The sequence below is a fragment of the Nanorana parkeri genome, unplaced genomic scaffold (genome assembly GCF_000935625.1).
Source record: "Nanorana parkeri isolate BGI_ZX_2015 unplaced genomic scaffold, ASM93562v1 scaffold165, whole genome shotgun sequence".
Lineage (NCBI taxonomy): Eukaryota > Metazoa > Chordata > Amphibia > Anura > Dicroglossidae > Nanorana > Nanorana parkeri.
Genome location: NW_017306433.1, coordinates 1,071,299 through 1,086,927, shown reverse-complemented (window position 1 = coordinate 1,086,927; position 15,629 = coordinate 1,071,299). Strand labels below are relative to the sequence as shown.

The 15,629-nt window shown below is 39.8% G+C and overlaps 1 protein-coding gene across 3 annotated transcripts in view; it reads right to left on the bottom strand.

Annotated features, from left to right (window-relative positions):
• The window catches only part of RALGAPA1 (Ral GTPase activating protein catalytic alpha subunit 1), a 200,366-nt gene that overhangs the window by 16,120 nt on the left and 168,617 nt on the right, over positions 1-15,629 (bottom strand). Inside the window, exons 39-41 of one of the 3 annotated variants that reach the window (XM_018554585.1) lie at positions 7,037-7,164; positions 4,874-4,911; positions 1,930-1,959 (exon numbers count right to left, since the gene is read on the bottom strand). In XM_018554585.1, coding sequence (XP_018410087.1) covers positions 1,930-1,959; positions 4,874-4,911; positions 7,037-7,164 — 196 coding nt within the window. The remainder of the gene's footprint in view (positions 1-1,929; positions 1,960-4,873; positions 4,912-7,036; positions 7,165-15,629) is intronic. The other 2 variants (XM_018554588.1, XM_018554587.1) reach the window with 2 other exon arrangements.

The window sequence follows — 15,629 nt, the reverse complement described above, 5'->3', positions numbered from 1 at the left end:
GTAGAGCTAAAAAGAAAGATAAATATTATATATATATATAAAACATTTTTTATTTTCTTTTATTATTATTTTTTTTAACCTCCCATTGTGTGTCACCCATGATAGTTTTAAACTGATTAAGTGGCTTCCATTTCTTCTGTTCATTAAATTTGGTGCATACATACTAAAAAATCTATCTATCTATCTATCTATCTATCTATCTATCTATCTATCTATCTATCTATCTATCTATCTATCGGTGTTGCTTTAGGACATATACCCTAATTTCCAGTCAACATTGTCACTAGAAAAGGAGGTGAGGGTAAATCTTTGTAACAGAGCTAGTAAAACACAGACATGCATTCCAACCCTTCCCTATCAAAGAGTAAAAGAAAAAACTTTTGGCTGGACTTGTGCTTTAATGCTATATTACTCCCACTGTTGGTGTACAACTGCACAATAAAAAGGTGCCTTGATGTAACATAAGTGTGATCAGACTTAAAACCTAAACAGATTACAATCCTTAGAATCTAGCAGGACTGAGCACTTAAAAGATATGTACTTAATGGGTTACCCCTCCCGTTGTACATCGACAATGCTACGTTTAAACTGGTTAGGAAGCTGCAATTTGTCAGTTAGGGGTCTACTCTACTCTATGAATATCTTAGCCAGCAAAAGCTTCTGTGGATGCCGGTTTGTCACCAAAAGAAATGTTTTAGCTGTAATTTAATACATTATTTTTGGTGATGGCTGTCAAGCAATTAAGGAAGAATGCCGATTTAGGCTGCAGAATAGGAATGTTAAGTTCTGTGGTGGCTATTTTTACCTTTCTAAACACTGGCATGCTGACCTGTTTGAACAGGAGTGCAATACATAGGTTATGTGCACTAAGGTCAAAGGGAAAGTATCAATGGGAGATTGCATAGGTGGGTATGCCCATAAACCATCTGAATAAGTAACAGCAGCAGAATTAAAGGGACTCTGCAAACGGCAAAGGTTAAGCCTGACCAAAGTCTGGGAATTGATGGTCATACTCATCAAGCATGCTGACAAGTAAAATACTATGAGGTCATGCTATTAGCAGCCACCTCCCACATTAATGCACAGTACAAGGTCCTTTAGGTAAGTGAAAGGTGCCCTTCACAAAAATAAAAAAAAATACATGCAGTGAGTTAGTAGCAATGAAATAAGTAAATTATTGGAAAGATTTTGCACAGGCAGAAATAAAAAGAAATCTGAAGAAAGAGGAGAATCAATCATCTCTTACCTTTCATAAACAGAACAAAGATTTAATGATCTAAAGAGAGAGAATAAAGACACTTTGAATATATCAAATTATGATCAGAGACAGACCAAATTAGACAGGAGGCAAATTAACAAGAAAATGCAACTAATCAAAAGAAAAAAAGCAAATCATTTACATCTCATCCCCCATTTGTCATAAAAATTGTACTGCAATTTAAATTATAAAAGGGGAAGAAACATATCAAGCCACACTGGCACCACGGAATGTTTGTGTCACAATCGCCTGGAAAATTATGCTAATTTGATTTAATTCATTTGAAACAATCTCGTGAATGAAGGTTCCTCCTCTCCGATGTATTGATTGCTGACAGTCAATAAATCAGCAGTAATGGCCGTCTACAAATGTACTTTTTTTGCATCACAGATGTCAATGAAGAGGATCATCACAATTTCACTTTAAGAAAATTGTTTAATGAGCTGAAGAAAATCGGTCCAGTAAGGCTGTGACAAGGTAGCAAATATTCAGTTAAAACTGAACTCCAGGCAGACAGCTAAGTACATATATTACATCAGTGGATCGCAAACCTTTCTAGGGCCGGGACCCCTTGGTAACATTTGCCAAGTTGTGGTGACCCCCAACAGAAAAATTTAGGGATGACGCGGCTGCTGCAGTGACATCTGGCGGCGTGGCGGGAGAACTGACACTGCTGCGCTAGGAGAGGGCTGAGAAGGACTCTCACCTAGCACAGCAGAAATCACACAGCGACCCACAGGTTGAGAACCACTGTTTAAAGGAGACAACGAATCTCAGAGGAATACAACAAATCGCAGCAATAGTCCATTATACTATAATGTTCTATTGCTGGGATCTATAGTCCTCTATAGCTGGTGTTATTCTGCAGTTTGCTGTATAATGATTATACGGCGCACCGCAGAATAACGCCAGCTATGGAAGACTACAGCAAATCGCAGCAATAGTACATTTGTAGTCCTCTGTAGCTGGTGTTATTGTGCGTTGCGCTGTATAATGTACTATTGCTGGGAGTTGTAGTCCTCTATAGCTGCTGGTATTCTGCAGTGTGCTGTATAATGATTATACGGCGCAACGCAGAATAACGCCAGCTACAGAGGAATACAGAGGAATACAGCAAAATGCAGCAATAGTTCAGAACAGTAATAATACATACTGTGTAGGGATGCACAAATACCAATACTAGTATCGGTCTCGGTGCCGATACCGAGTATTTGGGCGAGTACTCATACTCGCCCAAATGCTCCGATACCTTTCCCGATACTAGAACTTCCGGTCAGAGGAAGATTTTCTTCTGACGGGCAGTGCCGCGAGGAAAGATGGAACCGGAAAGCTGGCTCCATGATATTTGGCTGGCTTGATGCTGATTGGCCAGGAAGCCGGCTTCCCAGCCAATCAATGTCGAGCCGGGCTATTGTCATTAACTATCCCGTTTCCTGAACAAATTCTACCAGATAATGCTTTATTATGCCCTCTAAGCATTTTACAAACTACCGATGTTAGACTGACCGGCCTATAGTTCCCAGGTTGGCACCTTGCCCCCTTTTTGAATATTGGGACTACCGTAGCCCTCCGCCAATCACTGGGGATCCTACCAGTCATTAAGGAGTCCTTAAAAATGAGGATTAATGGGCTAGTTCTAACCTGGCTTAATTCCTTAAGTACCTTGGGGTGCAGGTTATCCGGACCCACTGCTTTGTTTGCATTGAGCATTTTAAGTCTTTGTTGTATCCCGGTTTCCGTTAACCACTGGGGTATATTTTGAGTTAAACTGGGAGTTTTATCATGTGTTTGAGGACTGGAACTGGACTGAACTGGACCTGAAGTAGAATTTCAGGTCCCCCTCTGCTGATTGGCAGCAGCAGAGGGCGGGCGCAATAGCTAGTTTGCTATTGGCTATTGCAAAGTGAAATAGCCAATAGGAATCTAGCTATGTGTTCCTATGGGTTTATTTTTATTTTTTTTCTGACTGATGACGGCCTGCGGCTCGATGTCAGAAAAAAACAAAACAACAGCAGAGAAAGGTTTGCTCTGCTCTAACGAGCAGAGCAAAGCTTTCCGGGAGAAAGTTTTTTTTCTCTCTGATTTACGGCCGCCTGCGGCCCGATGTCAGAAAAAAAACAAAACAGCGGAAAGCATTTTGCTGTGCTCGATCGAGCAGGCGACCCCCGGCAAATAGTGATTCAACCCCCACATTGAGAACCGCTGTATTACATACTTACATTGGAGCTTCTTTACCTGAAAAAGGATTTGTATTTCTGTCTATTGAGCTCTGGAATTATACAGCTCTACCACAGGAGAACTGCTTAAAATACATTTAAGGATATATTCATAATTGCAGAAATGCATTAATTTGTGTTTTAAATCTACATGGAGCTTAGTTTTAAAGACATTGGTAACTAACAAACAGACAAATCAGCGGAGTACTGGATGTTTTTGCTTATTCGATATTATGTAGAATGCAGCAGGAGGAGCTGAAACAGAAAATGAATGGTGGAAACACTCTAAACTGCCAAAAAAACTCAGATAGATTCATGTCCTATGGCAGACAGATGTTACGGTTGTAGTAACCAGCTGACTCAACCAACTATAGCATGTTTGAGCAGATTGACCCTTTAAAGAACAGCAGAGTGGTAAGGCAGGCCTAAACACCACTATTCTAACTGAAGTCAGCAATTGCTCACTCCAACAAAAAAAAAAGTACTCATCCTATACCTGATAGCTTTGCATACTTACCACTAAGTGATCCAGAACCAGTCCTCTTTCAGGTTCAATGCTGCCTAGCATCATTCACCTCACTTTCTGGAAGTCCAGGGTGTCAAGGATTGATTGACATCCCGGGGGTACTCCGGGGCTCAAAAGAGAATGCTGCAGAGAGTGGCACTATATCAATACCTGTCGTTGCCCTCTGAAGCATTCAGGACCCCTACACCACCAGAGGAAAAAGAGGAGCAAGGGGACTATGACATTCTATGAAAGAACTGAAGATCCATGAAAAAAAGATAAGGATACGAACAAAAAATAAAATAGGCAGCAGAGTTGGTGTTGCAAGGAGAGTGGAGGGAAAGAAAAAAGGGTATTCCAACCTGGAATTTGGCTTCAAAAAGAAAAGTCTTGTATACAACACAATTGATGTAATACAGTTAACATGGTCTCAACATTTGGGAATTAAAACATCGTCTGCTAAGACTGGCAACTTACACGATCAAACCAAGACCACCTGTGGTTTTATACTCATAGATGACCTCAAAGCAGTACAAACGTATCAACAATATTTTTAGACACAAAGGAGAAAACACAATTGAATGTTAGAGGTTCCTGCCAGTTGATAGAACATATTGTGAACCTTCAGAAAAAAAGATCAGCCAAGTGACTCACTCTATTGAATAAGGGTTCCAAGGCATAAAACTGAAAACAAAATTATTGCATTACTTATTCCGGGAGAAGTGTTTGTTCCTGAGACCAAAATATTTACTTACTTTTCTATATAAAATAAAAGGATAATTGTTTTTACTGCATCTGGTTCGACTTACTCATAAAAGGCACTTTGGTAAAAAAAAAACCTGCTCAATACTACGTATGTAGGCACTAAAAAATACTGATAAAAACATCTTCCACAAGGTTAGGCCAGGAAGTTACACTACCCAGTTGAAAATCTTAGACATACACAGATCCCCACCCCCTCCCCCCTGAAAATACACTGAAGTACACAGAGTGTACATCCTGCGCTTCTTTAGCTCCTCCCTCATATTTGCCAGCAATTTCCAGCTGTCAAAATAACAGCTGGGAGTTGCTGTGCAAATAAGGCCACTCTTTCAGCTGCTGCTGTCAAAAAATGGGCCTTTTGCCTTCTTATACAGATGTTCCTCACTTACCGACTTACCTGTTTTGCGACCACTCGCACTTACGACGGACCGCCGACCGCCGATCGACCTCCGACCTCGCGCGTCAGCGTCAGTGCGACGGGTCGCCGGCGGAAGTGACATCCCCCGATCTTCACTGCAGGTCTCGGTAAGTATTTCCATTGCCGGATGTACAGTACACTGTTCGGTACTGTACATCGGCAACGCTATACAGTACTGTCCTAATGCAGTACAGTACTGTATAGTGTTCCTCACTTAACGACCAATCCGTTTAACGACCTGGTCGTAGGAACGGAACTCGGTCGTTAAGTGAGGAATACCTGTACAGTGTTTATTAACTTGCTCTGACTGGGATAGAAATATACAAAGTAAAATTGTTTCTTTGTATTTACTCAGTTTCATTGATCCGCATGTAAAAAAGACTGAGCTTTGACCTGAATCTGCTTTTTCTTTTAAATAAAATCTGCTAACCATTAATATTTAAAATTTTTATTTTTATTGTTTTTGTCTGTTATTCATTTTTTTTTTTTTTAGTGTTGCATTAAAAAAAATGTGCACATCATAAAAAAAGACATTTAATTTATAAACAACTTTGAAACAATTGGTACCAGAATGATAATTTTAGTGCCATTTCAAAAATGACAAATCATAGAATAAAATATTTATCCACAGGTGCCTTTTTAATTTTATGTTGTCTATGTGGCTTGCATAAAACATAAAATTATTTTGTAAGACAATATCACCAAAGGAAAGCCTTATCTGAAAAAATGATTTATGTTTTACTTTATCTTAAGTAATGACAAAGCTATTATTCAATAAAAAGGCCCAAACTAAAAAAAGGAAAACTGCTCTGGTCCATAGAAGGGTGTACAAGTGTGAGCTGAAGTGAGGGATTTAACTGCAATTGAATCTAACACTGAAAATTAAGTGCTATTCGGTTCTAGTGTTCTAGGACACACTAGCTTGCTTACTTTCCTCAAATGCCAAGACTGGCTGTCCAGAAATAGCCACCAAAATTCAGGCTATTTAGGGGTCACCCTGCATTCTCCAGTAGTGTGGAACTTAACCAATGCAGCAGCGTTGATCTTGGTATTGTTTTTTTCAACCAGGATCCGGCTTTCACACACTGACGGAACGGCTGTAGAGTCAAACATTAACTTGTATGGTGCAAAAGAGTGTACACCATTCCCTCCTCCACTGTTGCTTTCAGCTATCCCGGGCTCTGCTGTCCCTCGAATGGGTTGGTTGCTCAGGACCGACACGGCCGGTGGACCAGAAGGAGATCAGCACAGACCCTCTGCCTGTGTGTTACTGAAACTATAGCGGTAAGGATTTTGTCACTTCCGCTTGCAGCTGGACAAGAAGCTGGTGAAGTACAATCATTGTCATTACCTCCCTTTATCGAGTAACAAGAAAGTATTGACAATGGCTGGGGATGAAGCTACAATCAAAACCAGTAAGCAGCTGAACATTGCTTCAACATGTTGGATCAAAGACAGCAATAACATTTCTGTGTTTTCAGTGAATGGTAGACTTTTGGCTCAGTTAACATTGATCAGCAATCATTTTAACTCCATTTGCTTACACGTTTAATTACTTAGTAGCATGGCATGGGCATTTAACTATTAAAAGCGTTCGATAAACTAAAATGTGTGTGGAAAATATACAGTGTGCTATAGGTACGTGATTTGTGCTGTAATGTCTATTGTAATTTAACAAATCTATTTCTGATCTCTAAAAAAAGAAAAGAAGCTAATTATGCTATGCATGGTAAGGAAAATACAATATGTGTTACGCTTTTGTGAAATGAGTCTTAGTCCTTTAAAAATACCAGACTGTAAAGTATCTGAGAGAAAGCATAGGCAAAATATTCATTCAAACCATCCGATAACCCAAAAAACAAACAAAGACAACTTACGTGCATTTACTACATGGTGATTATGATATGGAGCTGGACAGAAAACTTGTGCAGCATAGTCTTCAAATGTGGTGGGCTCCACATGTTGCTGGATGATTGAATCCAAGTACCGCATCCTCTCCTCAAAGCTTTACACTTGGGTTAAGAAAAAAATATGTAGGCAACAGATAAATGCATCAGTTACAGCTCTCTTAATAATCATTCAGAACATGAAGAAATTTATGCTATCAGTACTGAGGACTATATAAAAAGGCCATGACCACAACTGTGACTTTTAGGCCCTATTGCCATGGGGCTTTAGGCTGTGGCTGTAGATTCTGTGGCAGGAATGCCAGATGTGCCTGCACAGATGTGGCCACTGTGGCCATTTAAGTAAATAACAGCCAGACAGCGGCCACATCTGTCAGCGGCAGTCCAATTAAATGCATCGCAAATACCTGCGATTTAGGATAGATGATTGTCCCTGGATGTAGACAGATTTTGCACATAGACAATAGTCTACTCTTAACTGCATGTAATAGTTTCATGAACCATTACATGCAGGCTGCCGCTGACAGATGTGGTCACTGTCAGTTTATTATTAACTCAAACAGGCACAGTGGCCACACCTGTACAGACACACCTGGGATTTCTGCCGCAATAATCTGCAAGGTTCTTGCCACAGGACTCCCCAGCCACCCCATATGAATGTAGCCTGACACATTTTTATCAGAAAGACTTCTAGAATTTAACCTTGTTTGGAAATAATGTTCCAGTGAAAGGAAATGAACGTACAGTGGTTTACTTTGATATTTTACCCTTTCCTTAAACCACAATGTTTGCTGTTGGTCTACAACCATTCTACTTTGTGCACTAAACAGCCTTCGAGAAGAGATGAGAGAATCCATAAGCGATTTGGGCAGGCTGGTAGCATTTAGGTTAAAGTGACATTAATGGCTATCTCCCCCACCCAATGTTAGTGTAAGGACTTACCTTAAATCATGCCTCTTTAGTCGATCATCTTCTTCCTTACTGTCCCTTTCAGCTGTCCCTCCAGCGCTGGTGCGGGTCTCCGATCCAGCGCCGACTCCTCTATCCTCCTCTTCTCTGATGTCCAACGGAGTGTGTGCGGGTGCACGCTGCTCCATAGACTTGCCTTGGGTCTCTCCTCATCTCCCGGCTAAACATCTGAACTGCGCATGCGCCCGCCCCAAGATCCTTTGCGGCCGCCGAGACTCTTCAGATGTTCGGATGGGAGCACACGGCGAAGACACAGGTAAGTTTAAACCTGTTTCAAAAGGGTTAAAAAAAAAAAGAAAAAGTTTTTGCATATGGGTTTTTGCATATTGCTAGCAATGCATACTGCTTGCTAGCAGTAGATATATGCAAAAAACAGTGAGGGTTTAATAACCCTTTAATTGTGATTCACCATTTGCTTTCAATAAAAGTATCCTGCAAAATGTTGTACATGTTGTTCGAAGGTATGAGGATGGATTCATACCAAATGAGTTTGGGATGCGCTGGCTGTCTGTTCCAGTACAGCCCCAATTCAAGACAAGGCAATTTGCTCCATCACGGATGGGCATGTTGTGGTGGTGTGCGCTGAAGGATAAAGTACTGCATGCAGTACTTTTTTTTCAGAGCAGCGGGCAGCAACATGGTACAACCGCATCACAACGTGCTGTGACCATAGAACTAAATGATATATCGCTTGTGACATTTCAATAGAGTTCTAAAAAGAAAAAGGTAAATTGCGATGTGCCAGGATCTGCGCATTGGCACTGATTGCTAACACACACCATCGGCTGTGCGTTGTAGGGCAGCCACTGGTGTTAATACAGCCTTAAACATATAGTCAACATGCTGAGTAGATCCAGAATAGAAATATAAAATCTAAAGTGTAAGCTTTAGAACAAGAGGGCTTATCTACCGCAAGATCTGAAAAGTCTAGGATCTATGTAACATTGCTGATCAGTTTTTCCCTTGGTCACAGTGGTGGCATCATTACTACAAAGCCCCAAGAAGCTGGATAATTAGTGATAGCAAAACTCTAAACTGGATGATACAGAAAGGGAAATAGCTGCCTGGACATGTGGCTACAGAGAGCAGAAGATGAAGAAAACAGAGAAGTGAGGGGGATAGCATGTAAAGATGAGAGCGGGGAGAAAAAAAAAATTGTCTGTATGTGAAAGAGGGGGGCAAGAAGGGTGTGGGTATGGACAGAATAAAAGGGTAACTGCCAAATAGCTGACAAAGCGTCTGACTAAGATATACAATATAAGCAATGCAGAATTGGAACTAAGAGGTAGTTTTCTATTCATTGGGCCAAGGTCTGTTTAAAATGTTTAATTATCTGCTTGATTAAAGTAAGTTTTTTTTTTTTAAATAAGCATGGTCTGGGAGTCTGTATGAATAAATTCCACATAGTAGAGCATACTAAAATTAGATATGAAACATAGCATACACGACATGCAGAGCATCCATACTTTTATTATAGTCATTGCACAGGTGACTGTTAAAAATATCGAAAGGTCCTAGATGAAACACAGTGGAGCTTGTAAAGGCATATTATTGTCAATGAGTTAATATTTTGTCTTGATTATGGTCATTATGTAATTGAAGGCACTGTTCATAATCATTGCCTTTGTACTACAGAGAAGCTCACTTCTTCCTTTACTGCCGTTTGATTCTGGGAAGTGCCCTTCAATAGTCCAGTGAGTAAAAATGTCCATGGTACAAACAGTTGTTCTCTATGCTGTTGTCACACCCGAATGATGAAGCCTTTTTGTAAAAGCCCTGACCCTTTTGTCATGTGATTCCAGCAGGATGCAGTCTACTTGATATGCAGAGCTACTTTTCAACTGCACAGACCACCTAACATAAGAGCGGAGAGATGGCTTCTTGTTTCCTGAGCTACAAAGATGCTTCTGACTCCTCTTAAAAGAGGAACTTCACCCTAATTTTTTAAATGACAACAAATATACGTTTACAAATGTTTAGTAATGGCAGTCTACAAACCGATAATCGCCGGCATTTTATTTTTTGCATACCTTAGTTTCCTTTCCTCCCCAATCTTCTCATGATGGCAATTTTCACTAAGGGCAGATGTTTACAAAGTTTGTGCAACTAAACCTCTGATTTTAACGCATACTGTTGACTGGGCTACTTGTTTGGTTGCAGCCTGGCTGGCAGGTTGAGGCTGGGGAATTTTTGTGTTTTGTATTGTTGTAAGCCTTCCCAATGTGCGCCCTGCTATAAAGGCTGGTTATAGATTCATGCATGTACCATTTTTTCTAGTTTGACTATTTTTGGTTTGGGGGACGCACTGGAGTCCCAGCGTGCATTTTTGGTTGCTGGGCCTCCAGTGCGTCCCTGCACCTTATTAGGAGGAGTTGGCTACCTCCAGGTACACCTGCATGTAATTTATCAACTTCATTAATATGCTCACACTTGGAGACTCGGATACAGAGTTAGGATCACACTTTGCAGAGGTGCCTTGGCGCGGCAGTGTGGCTTCTACATATTTTTGGCCAAAAGTTTGTGCAACTAAACCTCTGATTTTAACGCATACTGTTGACAGGGCTACTTGTTTGGTTGCAGGCTGGCTGGCAGGTTGAGGCTGGGGAATTTTTGTGTTTTGTACAGATGTTTACATCCCCCTTTACTTTCTGGAACTCTGCCACATGTGACTGGAACATGCGACATCTCAGGGGGGAAAACAAATGCCAGTCCATGAGATCTTTTGCAGTTTAAAGATGAGCCTTCCCAGGATGCATTGCTTTGACCGGGAAGTGGAAAAACTAAGTAAAAACAAAATATGTTTGTTTAATAAATGAATAGAAGATGATTTCATATTAGCATGCAGAGCTGCATGCTGGGGTGGTTTTTGGTGAAAGGGGGTAAAGGTCCGCTTTAACATCCACTCTTACTCTATTATTCCTATAGTTCTTCTGCGGAATCTAGCCAGAAATGTCCAGAGGTGGGAAACAAACTGAGAATGAATCTCACATATGTACATGTTAAAGTCTTGGTGCCCCCCTTTATCCCTACTGCCCTAGGCACTGGCATTTTTATTAAAGTAGTATTATGTTTTTTAAGCTACTATATTTTCATCTACCAGGGAAACATTCCCAAGTACATTAATTAGGCAGCTGTGTAATAAAACATAATTGCAATTCTCAATTCTTATCTGTGCAGTCAAATTCTATTTTGTTGATGCCTTGCCTATAATCTTGTGACGGGAGATGTGAGCCTGTATAGAAAGGGAAGAGGCTACAGAAGTCTCTCCCAGCTGCCGATCTCAGTGCACTTAATAGAATCTTCAGATTCACAGCAAGTCTTCCTTGCACATGAAAAACTGCCCTTTATGTATTACCAAAACTAATTTTCTATTTGGCTGAAAAAGAAAAAAAAAAAACAGTTCTGTTCGGTCTCCTGTGGTGCTTTTCATTATGTTTAGTTCACTCAGAGTCTAAGCTATTCCTCCGAGGGAGAAAGGAGGGACCAAAAAAGAGGCTAGAGGGACAAAATGAGCTTGTTAGCACATTAGAAGTGTGGCATCTAGGTGGGCTGTAGAAAACCCTACTGGTGTGTTAACTTATCACTCTAGGCATGCTGAGAATGAGGCGCTTCAATAGATCTCTCTTGTTCACACTAGAAGGAGAGGAAGAGGGGCATAAGCACCACTCTGCATTAGCAGAAATACTAATAAAAAGGATGATTCTACTTTGTTTGTGAGGACTGAAGTTTGAGGGACTGTTATGGTTAACCTTCTACATGAGTATATAGATCTAGAAATATGCTGTTTGAAATAACATCTATAACAGTAGATTAAATTCTGTTTGGAAGTTTAATGTTCCTGAATTTATAATGTTAGATCCTGTTATAGTGAAAGTATATGTAAACACAATCTCTTAAGCTCACCATTAGATTTACCAAAAGTTTGTAGTACGAGGACCTACCTTAACTAGCTAAACCTGGGCTACTGTTTTAGAGGGATTCAAAAAGGCTATTACTGATCAGGAATGAACATGCAAATCTTTAGCCCATGGATTACACTTCTGTGATGTGACATTGCAGGGTGCATTTCAGTGTGCTTCTGTAGTACAGCCCATTTATTTGAATTGGATTGCCTACCGCAACTAAATCTCACTTAAAGAAGTGCAAGCACCTTTAAAAAAAAATCACAACCTATTACTGTGCGATGTAGCACGATACAATACAAATGAGATTAAATAATGGAACCGCAACGCACCTAACATTGCAACATGAAATACGGAAACCTTACTTTGACTTTTTAGTCTTCATGCTTCTAGGTCAGTGACTCTGAAAGCTTGCAGCTAGGGAACTGGCATTCTTAGAAAATAGATCAGCAATGGAACCCCCCAACACCCCCCCCCGGCTCAACCGCATTTCTTTCAGCACAGGTTTCCTATAACTACAAATTGCACTTTTGATTGATTTGAGTAGGTGTTTTTTTCTTTTTGCCTTGACTTTATCTTGAAGCTGTAATGCTATGGCTAGTCTGTCCACCTATAGGGTGGCAAGCTCACATATTGGGGGAGGAAAAAAAAAGTCATGCACCATTGTACTGGCACTATGCATTCTACAGTCTGTTAAGATTGCTTTACCATTATGTATTTCAATTTTATTCACGTTGGATATACAGGTCATTACTGATTTAAAAAAAAAAAAAAAGTAGCACTACAAAGCAGGATGGAACGCTACTGGAAAAGAGGACAGCAGCACTTGGCTTACCATTTTATAATCAATAAACCTCTCCACTCACATTATAAATAACATACAGTAATTACCTTAACTAAGCAATTCCATCCAAATCTATTTTTTAAACTTCCAGTTAATATTTTTTATGTATTTCTACCTGAAACATATTATTACTCAATTAGTTTAAAATAATTGTATTTTCTCATATTCAGGATTCTTTGGCTCTGAAAATTTATTTTGTCACCATCCACTTGTTTAAGTTTTTTTTCCTCAGTGATTGTATACACAGCAGCACCTCTATGTGCTGTGCAAGTATCAACAGATTTAGTAGAAAAGCTGCTTATGTGGGGTATTCTGAAGACCACTTTAAGCCATGTCAGGGAAAGATATAAATGTACAAAAAAAAAAAAAAAAAAAAAAGACATAAATGCTTAAACTATCTTAGACAAGATATATGGTAATATACTAGGAATTTGTTTTTTTTTTATTTGCCATTCCATGACTCCTGCAGTCTGTGCATGTGTCATGGCACATCTTGCCTTTTAAACCTTGTAGACAACCAGATGATTCTAAATCCGAAACAGGTGCCTCTGGCTGAACTGGCACATTCTGCTTTGAGGCATCTGCCTTAACACCCTGTGCCATGGCTTTATTAAAAGGTGCTAAATTAATGGAGTGGAAATGCAAGTCTGTCTATAGTTATAGATCTGAGCCCCTTTTCTTCTAAAGATATCTGTATGAGACAAATAATGTGTGAGAAGTATATATGCAAAAAAAAAATGTAATCAACAAACCTTTTATATTTTAACGGTGCTACACTGCAGACAATAGGCAAAGTTTTTATTGAGTGCCTCATTTCCGGCAATACTCGAAATAAACTCATGTACAAGAAAATGTACTAACAAGTGATAGCGCAAGCAGCATTTTTTGAGTTTGCAGTGGAACGGAATGCAGGCAATGTTTTGCCATGCGTCCGATCGCACTGCGGGTGGGGGGGGCGTGGAAGCGGAGCCATTTACTTCAATACACCGCCACGCCCCCTCCCATCCCAGAACGCAGGGGGAAGTTTTGTGAGCGATTGCGGTGCGTTCCAGCAGCTACCGCTGTGGAATGCACTGCAATTGGTGTGAACAAGCCCTCAGGGTCACATCATCCAACCTGAAGCAATGGCAGCAAAGTATATAATGTATTTATTGAAAGCAAATGAAGCCCATACTCAATTTATAGCCTTTTCCTTCCCTAGCCAATTTCTGCCTGGCTGAGCAAAACAGGCTCAACATGGTCTATCAACTGGCCAAATGTTTAAAGCGGTCATGGTCACATATGGAAAAAAATATAGCAACTGCTTAGAACTTGAATACAGGGTAGACAGAGTAAAGTATTCTAGTAATTAAATTAAGTGTACCAATCACAGAAGTTTACAAAACGATTTCTAAAGACTTGGGCTTCCATCAGACTGCATTCAGGTACATATTTTCCAAATAGATGCAATTTAGCAACAACTAAACTTCACCTAAGTGTGGAAGTGCTTCAAAGATGAGTGCAAGGCTCATGGCTTCATCCTAAAACAATGAAAGAGCATGCAATTGATAACATTTGTGTTTTTTAATCTAATGAAATGGGATATGGGCACTGAACCATTAGGTCAGGTCACATGATGGATGTGAGATGTTCATGGATGGTTATCTAAGAGGAAACCAATGCTTTCCAAACAAAGCAATTTGCTGCCCCTCTTAAGTTTGCTAAAGACAAGTTACGAAGCAGTGCTTAAAATAATGTTCACCAGACAGACGAGGCAAATGTTTTTGGTAAATGTACTTAACTTTAAGTCTGACATCAGAAATAGATACAGAAAACCAACACGAAAACCTCATCCCAACTGTGAAGCATGGAGGTTGGTATATAATGGTTCTTTGCTGCTTCATGATAGTGATCAAAACACAGGGGTATATTAACAACATTATGGTTCAAAGAGACCATATTACATATATTACAGATTGATCCATATCCTACTGAAATATAACAGTGTGATATCCAGTAATGTTTAATGAGCATCAGGAACACCTACTGAGCATTTTTTTTCCTGTATCTGCATATACAGAGCTTTAATGAGCTTTTTGATATGCAGATTGTTATAAATTAAGTTATAAGATGTGATCTGTTGCTATGGTAATCTGCCATTTCAGGTTTCGCATGGTCTGACAGAGGTCCTTTACCCCATAATAAATAAATAAAAAGTTCCCTGGCGTGCTTTTTATTTTGTGAGAAAATGGGTTAATATGGTTTATATCAGTCCGTGAGTGTTTGTTTACTGTACCACAATGAAAGTTTGACTGTTGTCTGGTTCTTGTTGAAATTGTAAATGCTTAATAACAAACCCCTGTTTTCTGCTGATGGCAGTATATGCCAGATAGTCCATCTTGATGCATCACTATTTACAGTTCTGCAATGTAGGTTTGAATGGGTGCAACCTCCAAACACTGATTTTACTATGTATGTTTAATATTGGTATTGCACTCTGAGCTGAGACACTAATGTCACACACAAATTATCTATAAAAATAGCCCAAACCAATGGAATTTTTTTTTAAAGGATGTAGAGACATCATGAGGTCGGAACCCTGCAGACCGTGGGACAGTGAGGTTGCAGCAGCTCGTCTCACCATCAGTGAGACATATCATATACAGATTAAGCCTGGTTCACATTTAGGCATTTTCAGTTTTGTGAGATTTATTTTTTTTCTGCGTTTTTGTTACAAAGTTTTGCTTTTAAAAACTTGCGTTTCTCCCAGCACAGAGATGTCTATAGGACCGAAACCGCGCAGCATCTTTTTGTGCAACTCAATGCTAAGGTGTGAACAGTCACTATTGACATGCCTGGAAAGGTGCAT